The sequence below is a fragment of the Suricata suricatta genome, chromosome 16 (genome assembly GCF_006229205.1).
Source record: "Suricata suricatta isolate VVHF042 chromosome 16, meerkat_22Aug2017_6uvM2_HiC, whole genome shotgun sequence".
Taxonomy (NCBI): Eukaryota; Metazoa; Chordata; class Mammalia; order Carnivora; family Herpestidae; genus Suricata; species Suricata suricatta.
Window position 1 is genome coordinate 17,838,004 of NC_043715.1, and position 8,908 is coordinate 17,846,911.

The 8,908-nt window shown below is 55.7% G+C and overlaps 2 protein-coding genes across 12 annotated transcripts in view; both read left to right on the forward strand.

Annotated features, from left to right (window-relative positions):
* ZDHHC1 (zinc finger DHHC-type containing 1) overlaps positions 1-2,087 on the forward strand; it is a 19,973-nt gene extending 17,886 nt beyond the window's left edge. For 5 of the 10 annotated variants that reach the window (XM_029925422.1, XM_029925423.1, XM_029925424.1 and 2 more), the window contains 3 exons: positions 885-967; positions 1,433-1,511; positions 1,609-2,087. In XM_029925422.1, coding sequence (XP_029781282.1) covers positions 885-967; positions 1,433-1,511; positions 1,609-2,025 — 579 coding nt within the window. In that variant the 3' untranslated portion in view covers positions 2,026-2,087. Of the gene's footprint in view, positions 1-884; positions 968-1,210; positions 1,305-1,432; positions 1,512-1,608 lie in introns of all 10 variants that reach the window. The other 5 variants (XM_029925426.1, XM_029925429.1, XM_029925430.1 and 2 more) reach the window with 3 other exon arrangements.
* A 784-nt stretch (positions 2,088-2,871) lies between these two features.
* TPPP3 (tubulin polymerization promoting protein family member 3) lies at positions 2,872-6,770 on the forward strand. Of its 2 annotated transcripts, none has more exons than XM_029925433.1 (4): positions 2,872-3,195; positions 5,630-5,823; positions 5,939-6,092; positions 6,218-6,770. In XM_029925433.1, exons 2-4 carry the CDS (start codon positions 5,636-5,638, stop codon positions 6,404-6,406), a joined length of 531 nt encoding a protein of 176 aa, XP_029781293.1. In that variant the 5' UTR covers positions 2,872-3,195; positions 5,630-5,635; the 3' UTR covers positions 6,407-6,770. The 2 variants fall into 2 exon arrangements, with proteins under 2 accessions (XP_029781293.1, XP_029781294.1); XM_029925434.1 differs by lacking the exon at positions 2,872-3,195 and adding an exon at positions 4,804-5,501.
* Positions 6,771-8,908: the final 2,138 nt, after the last annotated feature.

Below are 8,908 nucleotides of genomic sequence, written 5' to 3' on the forward strand. Positions count from 1 at the left end.
CCCCCCCCCCCCCCCCGCCCACCCCCGGTGGGGGCAGGGCATTGTCCTGGCTCTGCCCTATACCCTCCACACCCCACCGGGGTTGGCTTTTTCCTGGCTTTTGTCTCCTCGCCTTAGTCCTTATAAGCGTCCTATGTGCACGGTGGCAGGGGTAGGCCACTTCTGTGTCCTCCCATCATCAGGTCCCCTCACTTTCAGGGGTTGGGTCTATCACTCTGTGTCACTGTGAGGATCAGTGACTAAAGTAGACACAGAACTTGCCCATAAGCTTGGTCCCAGATAGGGCTGTGGTGCTGTTTTTTCCCACCTCTTTCTGCCTTTTCTTTTGGGGTGTGGGAGATCTCGCATGGTCCCACTAGCTCCCCCGCCCAGGTAGCTAAGATTGTGGCTGGTACCCTGAGGATTCTGCTCCCGTCCAGTCAGGCACACAGCCTCAGGTGCACACCCCAGCGTATGAATGGCTGGCCAGTCTCTCAGCCAGGGATACAATCAGTTCAGAGATTGGAGCCCAGGGAGGAGCAAGAAACGGGAGAGTGTTGCTCTGAGAGCCTTTTCCCCACTACCCACTTTGGTCAGAGCAGACTGGGTACATTGGACCTATGAGGTGGGGGGCTTCCTGGAGGAGGTGGAGTTTGACTAGATGAAGTGAGGAAGATGGTGGGAATGGGGTAAGGTCCAGAAATGGGTGTTTTAAGCCTCAGCCTAAAGAGGGGTTTTCCCAGCATAGCTGAGAGAAGCGTGGAAGACAGAGACCTCTGTGCTCAGACCTCCCACAGAGGCCAGTGAGAAGTGGGGTGTTGTGTACAGGATGGGGTGGGCTCAGGACCTAAAAGGCCGTGGATCCACACCTGGCCCCCAGCCTCCCTGACCCCTACCTTCCCCAGGAGATGGAGTTCTACATGCGGACATTCAGTCATGTGCGCCCAGAACCACCTGGCCAAGCCAGGCCTGCCACAGTGAATGCCAAGTGAGTGCAACCTTGGCATGTGCCCCCTGAACATCTCTCATTGGCATGGCAGGGACATCTGAGGTGGGAGAAAAGGGGTAGGCCAAGGCCAAAGTATAGGTCTGGGTCCAGCCTGGCATGCCCGTGGACAAATTAATGCCCCTTTCTGTGTGCTGGGAAGAGTGGCTTATTTCAGAACATCCAGTGGGGTGGGATTTGAGGAAACAATGGGCATCCACCACTTCCCCTTCCACTTCCCCTTAGTCTTTCTCAATTCCTTGCCACCCGAGGCCAAGTGGAGCCCTCCCAACCCTCCTCCCCAGAGACTCACGTTCTGCCTCCCCCGATCCAACCCCAGGTAAGGGGGACTGTGCTGGGCCCACAAGGAAGGGTATGGGAAAAGCCTCTACCCCGCCCCACTACTCTGCTGCTTTGGGTGAAGCAGGGTTTGGGGAAGGGCCACTCAGGCTCCCCATGTCTCTGCAGAAAAATAGGAAGCGGCGTGTGTGTAAGGTGCCAACCTCTGGGACCTTGGATCGGGAATCGCAGCTGCCCAGGCTTCCGGGTGAGCACCCCTTTCTGACCAGATCCTGAGCTCCTAGAGAAGGTAGGGCCCTGAGAGTGTCACAGTCCCAGTTTAATGTTGTCCTCTATCCCTGCAGGGCCCCGGGGCCCAGGTCGCTGCTCCAGCTCACCATCAGATTCCCCGGACGCCAGCCCAGTGCATGCCGCTGGGCCTGCAGGCGCCTACCACTCGGCGTCCGCCGAGTCCATGGACGAGATTCCAGTGGCGCAGACACGCCTCGGCAGCGCTGCTCTGGCCACCCTTGGGGGCAAGGGCAGAGAGCCAGGGCTGGCACTGCAGGTGCGTGCGCCTGCTGTTTTCGTTAGCCCGAGCAGCGGCGAGCCTGGGGCGCGGGGTGGTCCAGAGACCAGCCTGCCTTAGCAGGGCAGAGAGAGGCAGGAGGGCCAAGGAGGACCGGCCAGCCCGACTCTCTATGCAACACCCCCACCCTCACCATACAGAGTGCACTTTAGGGGCCCCTACGGCCAGCGGCATGGGTCCCCTTCTCCCATGACTCAGCAATACCCAACCCCCCCACCGGCCATGATGCTCCAATAAACTTTTTTTTAATGCTTTTGCGGACTTAGTGCATACTTCTTAATGGCAAGGGCCACAGACCCTCTTGGAGCTGGACCATTGCCGGTCTAGGGGCAGAGGAGCAGAGGGTGGGGTGAGCCACCCAGGCCACCCAGATTGTCATATAGATGGGTACATGAGGACCTGAAGTGCTCAGGTACAGGGTCCCCGTTGTGAAAAGTCCTGGTGGAAGGCTGCCTGGAGGAGTTTGTTTTGAAAATAGGGTTTATAAATTTGAAAGGGAAAGCAGGCTTTGGGATCCGGAGGGAGCGAAGGGGGAGTGGGGACGGCAGAGACTGCAAGGCTGACACACCGGAGTGTGGTGGGAGTGTGGTGCGAATAGAGGTGGACCCCAGACGGCTTTAAACTTCTTACTGCTGTGGGGATTCCTGTCGGTGTACCAGGATTCTGGGCCTGGGCATTCGTGATTATTAGCGCATTGTTCCATCCTGTTCCCAATGCTCTTGAGTTGTGACCTGGGGAGGCCTCACGTTAATTGGAGAGTTGTGGCCTTGAGCCAGCTCTAGATCCCACTGTTATTGAGAAGGACCTTCTTGCTCCTCTGTTGGCCCCCTCCCATCTCCCTCCCTCCACTTCACTCGGGCTCCCGCTCCTGTTCCCAAGCCGCCTTCAGTTGCTGTTCTGGGAATCCTCATCTTCCCCATGTAGGTGGGGGCCTGCTTTGAACTTTGGGCAAAGCCCCAGATGAGGCTGTTTTCCCGTTAGGGGGTCATCCGAGGACGTCCAGAGCTGCGGAGGGCTGGTCTCCACGGCGAGAAGGCCGTGAAGCAGTCCAGCGAACTGCGGGGATAATGAGATTGCCGCAGCTCCGCCCCCGCGGAGCGCGGAGGGGGCGGGGTCCGGTGGGTGTGGCCAGCGTGACCTTGGTCATTCTCCCGCTGAGACAGCCCCAGGGGTGGGACTCGCTGTCTCTATGGAGACGGAGAAACAGGGGATAATACGGCGGAACCGCCCAGGCTGCAGTCCCTCCCTAGAGCCGGCAGGGAGCAGAGCTGCGGAGCCGCCTGGTCTCGCGTCTGTCGGTCTGTTCTTGCGTCTTTCTGCCCATCGAACGAGCACGGTAGGAGCAACCACGAGGTAGAAGCAGGTAAGAGACTAGAGCGCCGACCACTCTAATTAGTATCCTGCACGATAAGGAACGGGGTGGGGTGGGAGCGCCCTGGAAGGGGTCCCAACCCTAGATGGAACCTAACTGAGGACACCAGCTGAGAGGCCCTGCCCTGGGCCCCAAGCGTTCCTCCCCCAGATACTTGCCCTGCTGATTGATGACTCCAGCTGTCCCAGCGGGAGTCAACCGGTGGCCCCAGTTCTTGGGCGTGGCCGCTCCATCCTTGGCCTGCAGACCCTGGGACTACAGCCTGCGACCTGGCTCCACCTGATCAGTACCAAGAATCCTTCCCATAACAGGAATGAGCACTGGATGAAAGATCCTGTCAGTCATCTGGGACAAGCATGTGTGTCCCAAAGCCTTCCCCATACTACGGTGGGTGGGGTCTCTGGATCCGTAATGGGAGGCTGCAGTGTAGAGAGAGGGAAGAGGAGTGCTGTGTGTACTGGGATTGTGGGCCCAGAGTCGTGACAATGTAGAGACGGTGGAGTCCCAGAAATTGCAACTTAGGGATGGTGAGGATGGTCACTGGGAGAGGGCTTTCAGTGGTAAATGGAAGGGGGTGTAGCTCTCTAGGGGCCCAGGCTGATTACTGGAGGCCTTAGGATAAAAGGCAGAGGTAGAAAGAGGTCTGCTGAGGACATGACTGAGGGTGTGTTCAGGAGGCTGCAGTGGAGGTTTGGGGTATGTTCAGGGAGTCTCAACATGGGTCTCTCTGTATAGTACCTGGGAGTCTGGAAATGTGAGTTTGTGGGCTTGGACGCTGGGGGGTTTCAGGGCAGGATTGAGCATGAGGCCTTCTAGAAGGCTATGGGTGTGTGGACAAGGCTGGGTGTAAGGATGTGGTCAGAGGCTACACATGTACAGAGAGGGAGGGGGTGAGTTGTGAAGCTCTGCTTAGGGGGGTCAGTAAGGGCTGTATGTGGATAGAGGGTCTTAGTCCCAGGGCTGGGGGGGGTGGTATATGTGTGGATGGGGGCAGCTGCAGTGGAAGGCTGAAGGTGTGGTCAAGGAGGCTGCGTCACATGTCACAGCTGCAGTGCAGGGCTGTAGGTGTGGTCACAGGGCTACAGGGGGGCTGTGGGGGTGTAGGAGGGCCACTTTATTGCAGGATTGAGAGTACTGGGTCTCTGTACAGGGCTGTTAGTATCTGAGTGGGGGTGGGTGCTGAGGAAATGGTCTGGGCCCTCAGTCCCAGCCCTGGTTAAGGGTGTGGTGTGTGTGGGGGGGGTGGGGAATAAGGCAGAGAATGTGGAGAGCCAGGGCTAAGTGCATTCAGCTGTGGGAGTGTGGACTGGTGTGACAGTGCTCTGGGTGTGGCCTGGGGCTTCCATGGAAGACTGAAGGTGTAGACACCTGGGAAGTGTGCTTCACTATAGGGTATAGGTGTGAGGATTACAGGACCAAAGCCATAGTTGCAGTTGCCAGCATGCCTCTGGGGGCTTATAACTCTACAACCCCTACCTAGGCTAGTCTCCAAATCACCTGCTCTTCTTAAAACTCTACAGACTGGGACGTTACAGCCCCAAATGGATGGCAAGGGACCAGGAGGCCACAGTTGCGCCCCAGGCGCTGGGAGTGCTGCTGTGCCCCACCCGTGGGCCCCTGTTCCCTAGCCCAGCCCAGCCCAGCCCAGCCACACTGGGAGCTTCTTCCTGAGCTGCCCTGACACCATCCTACCCTTAGCAACATTCTCCAAGCAGCACTACCCTCCCTTAGCAACGGTCTCCAGGCTTCACAAACTGTGGCCAGGCCAGCCCCAAACTCATGCTCCCCTCATGTTTTTGTTTAACAGCAAATAGTAACAAGGTCTTGGCTGGGCTAGCTGCACCCTTGCCTAGGGCATGCACCCCTGCCCATGATCTGGCTCCCTTCTCAGCCTGGACTGGGTCTTTCTGGGTCCTCATGACCCTGACAGAGACCCTGTCCTCACTAAATACCTGCCCAACCAGCAGCCTGGCCTGGCCCTGACCTAGCTTGGCATGGAACTCCCAGGGAGGGGGGGCCTGCTCTGCCACCCTCACTTCTACCCAAGCAGGCCTTGTGCCAGGGTCAGACAAAGCCATGGCCCCAGCTGCTGCCCTCACAGTCTTTCGGGACAGTGCCACTCTGTTCCCAGCCTGGTGTGGGCATCATGATTTCATCTTCTGAATGCCATTCTAAACCAGGACTGGCATTAAGTGACAGGACCTTTCCTCTCAGGGCTTCTCCTTGGGGCTCTGAGGCCCAGGGACACACTGAGTGCTGGCCCCTCTCCCCAGGCAACTCTATCTCCAACTCTGAGGGTATGTGGCATTAAGTGCCTTTAACTCAGACCTTGGTAGATTTTGAGGTAGAGGTAGTGATGTTCTCTGCCTTGGGGAGAGGAGGGGCAGCTTGGCTGGGAGGTGACTGAGGTGGGTCCCCCCTACAGGGTAGCATGGCAGCAAGTACAGATGTTGCTGGGCTGGAGGAAAGCTTCCGCAAGTTTGCCATCCATGGTGACCCCAAGGCCAGTGGGCAAGAGATGAATGGCAAGAACTGGGCCAAGCTGTGCAAGGACTGCAAGGTGGCTGACGGAAAGGCCGTGACAGGGACTGATGTCGACATCGTCTTCTCCAAAGTCAAGTGAGCCCAAGGCAGTCCTTGCTTCTGATGTCCCCAGAAGGTGGGGAACTGGGGGGCTGGAACCAGGGAAGACATGGAGAAGGAGGAAAGCTCATGGTGTCCACATACCTTGCAGGGGGAAGTCTGCTCGGGTTATCAACTATGAGGAGTTCAAGAAGGCTCTAGAAGAGCTGGCAACAAAGCGATTCAAGGGGAAGAGTAAGGAGGAAGCCTTTGATGCCATCTGCCAGCTGGTGGCAGGCAAGGAACCAGCAAATGTGGGCGTCACCGTAAGTACTCTGCTGGTCTCCGGTGGCCGCTGAGGGGGAAGGGGATATGGGGAATCACAGCTGGGGGTGGGGGGCTAGGCTTCCTAACCCCAGGTGACCCTGGGGGAACAACTCTGTCCAAACAGAAAGCAAAGACAGGAGGTGCTGTGGAGCGGCTGACTGACACCAGCAAGTACACAGGCTCCCACAAGGAACGCTTCGACGAGAGCGGCAAGGGCAAGGGCATTGCTGGGCGTCAGGACATCCTGGATGACAGTGGCTATGTGAGTGCCTACAAGAACGCAGGCACCTATGATGCGAAGGTGAAGAAGTGAGGCCTGGGAAGGCTGCCAGCATGGCTGCCCCCAGCAGAGCCTCAGGCCTGGGCCTAAAGGACACGTGGAGCAAGAGAGCCCTGTCCCCTCCCTGCTGGATCTGCCACCCAGCGAGTGCTTCCTGCCCAGCCCCAAGGGCTAGCCCACCAGGCCTCTGACCCAGACTGCTCTGCATCCCCTTCCTCTTTCCCTTTCCTCCCTGACTTCCAGCTGTCTGGGGAGGGTCTGTGCCTGTAGCCTCACTGCCCCAATCTAGCCCTGGGCTTGGCTAACCCCTGCGTGCTTGCCTCATATTTAAGCTGCTGCTCTGGCCAAGTGCCTAATTCTTACCCAAAACTCAATAAAGATACCTTTTGTACCAATATGACCTACTCAGGTATATGGTAATGGGGACAATGACATTCACACCCCGCTGACCTCTCAGTGTTACCACCCACTTGCAGATCAGACTCTGCTGATCTTTCCACAGCTCTGCCCAGAAAAAGACACACACCAGGTCCCTTCCATCAGCATAGACCCAGACTACCTGAGGATGCTCCTTAGGGGAATCTAAGGTGTTTCACCTCAGCCTTGACCCACAATCCTAGCATCACAGCTTGTTGTCCTGCAATTAGGGCTCAGTCTTGGCCTCTCCAAGAGAGAAAAATGAGACAGCAGACTAGGCCTAGGCAAGATGCTGGGCAGGATCCAGTGCCAGGCCTCAAGTCTAAGCCCGCTAACAGGTCTGCAACTCAGTGGGGCTACCAAGGTGAGTCTTGGGTCCAGCTCAGAATATCAGATAATGCAGGAGGAGTAAGAACCTTCGAGAGTGGACAGTCCAACTCCATAATTTTATAGCTGAGGAAACAGAGGCCCAGAGAGTGAGGGGGATTCTGCCAAGAACCGTGCCTCTTGCTGGGAACAGGCCAGCTCTAACATAGCAGGCCCAACACTGATTTCCAAAAACGGGACTCGATGGCCAGTGATAGAGCCTGGCACCCAACACCAGCCTTTGCATTGTGAGGAGAGTGTCCGACACTGAAGGGGCTTCTTGCTGATCCCCTCCCATTTGTTCAACATCCCATGTTAGGAGGAAGGAGAGGAAATACCTGGTCTTTGAGGACTCCTGGAAGTTTCCAGATCAACATTTTTTCTTCAGTGAGGCCCTGGTTGTTAGGCCATAGCTATTTCCAAGCCCAAGGCTTTGGGGACAACTCGACTTCTTTCCTGCTGACAAGCAGACTGGATGGGACTTAGGGCCTGCCCATGAGTGGGCAGCTCCCAAGGGTTCTAGAAAAGGCTTAACAGATACAAATACCTTTTTTTTTTTTTTTTTCTAATCCAGATGAGGTGGCAAAGCAGTACAACAGTTCATTCCCTCATCCCACAGGCTGTTCTGGGATGTTCCTGTCCCAGGCAGAGTCCCTTTAACCCAACTCTACTTGGAGTGGGGTTGGAGAGGAATAGTGTGGTTTGGGGTAGGGACACTGGGGAGACAAGGTGGGAATTAGAAAGTGGAGGTCAGCACCTGGCCACAGCAGAGCCTTGTCTAACAACTGACATCTGTAGGCTCTTCTGACTCAATTGACTACATTGCTTTGTACTGCAGGAGGAGGTTCAGAGAGCTTTGCCTCTCCCACCAGAAAACAATAAGAGCAATGATTTCTCCAGCTCTATGGAATTTGTTGAATTGCAAACTTAAGTGAGCACAATAGGAGTGAAACTCAGATCTTTCTGGCTTTCATTTACTAAAATATCCTCATAGTGAACAGAATTTAAATTGCATATTGGTCCAGGCTATTAAGCTCAGGTGAGAATACCATCCAACGTATAGGGGAGCAGCAGCTCAGCTCCTGTGACTGGTAATGTGGCTTAGAGCAGCCCAGAGAGAACAGGCCGAGCTCCAAAACTCCACCTTGTAGGAGTAAAGCCCCTCTTCTTGAAATGTAGTTATGGGGGGCACCTGGGTAGCTCAGGCAGTTAAGCATCTGACTTCAGCTCAGGTCATGATCTCATGGGGCTCTGTGCTGACAGCTCAAAGCCTGGAGCCTGCTTCAGATTCTGTGTCTCCCTCTCTCTCTGCCCCTACCTCACTCATGCTCACTCGCTCGCTCTCTCTCAAAAATAAATAAACATTAAAATTTAAAAAAAAATAGTAGTTACAGAGCCTGAGGGAAATCAAGGCCTGTCCAGAGCCAGGAAGACCATCAAAGACTGATGGGTCTAGCAGAATCTGGTACATGGCATTGACAGCCTAAACAATGCCACTTAAGCCCTTCAGTTATCACTTTTCCATCTTCCACAGTCTTCTCATGGTGGAAAGCTTTGGGTACCCTTGTTAGCAAAGCCAGGCAGGAAGAGAGGTCAGATTCTGTGGGATAGAGCCATTAAACTCTATGTATAGCTGGTGGGAAGACTAAACCTGTCAGCTTGGCCCTCCCCCTTCTTTTGCACACAGAACTTTCCTAAGAACCCAGTTTCCATCCCAACCCTGTTTCTTTCTTTCTCCTGAGTGCCAGCTAT

What these genes read in the sequence shown, in the direction of transcription:
- TPPP3 (XM_029925433.1), top strand. Translation starts at nt 5,636, where the DNA reads ATGGCAGCAAGTACAGATGTTGCTGGGCTGGAGGAAAGCTTCCGCAAG. An exon ending in ATCGTCTTCTCCAAAGTCAA is followed by an intron (nt 5,824 to 5,938) that starts GTGAGCCCAAGG and finishes CATACCTTGCAG; the next exon opens with GGGGAAGTCTGCTCGGGTTA. An exon ending in CAGCAAATGTGGGCGTCACC is followed by an intron (nt 6,093 to 6,217) that starts GTAAGTACTCTG and finishes CTGTCCAAACAG; the next exon opens with AAAGCAAAGACAGGAGGTGC.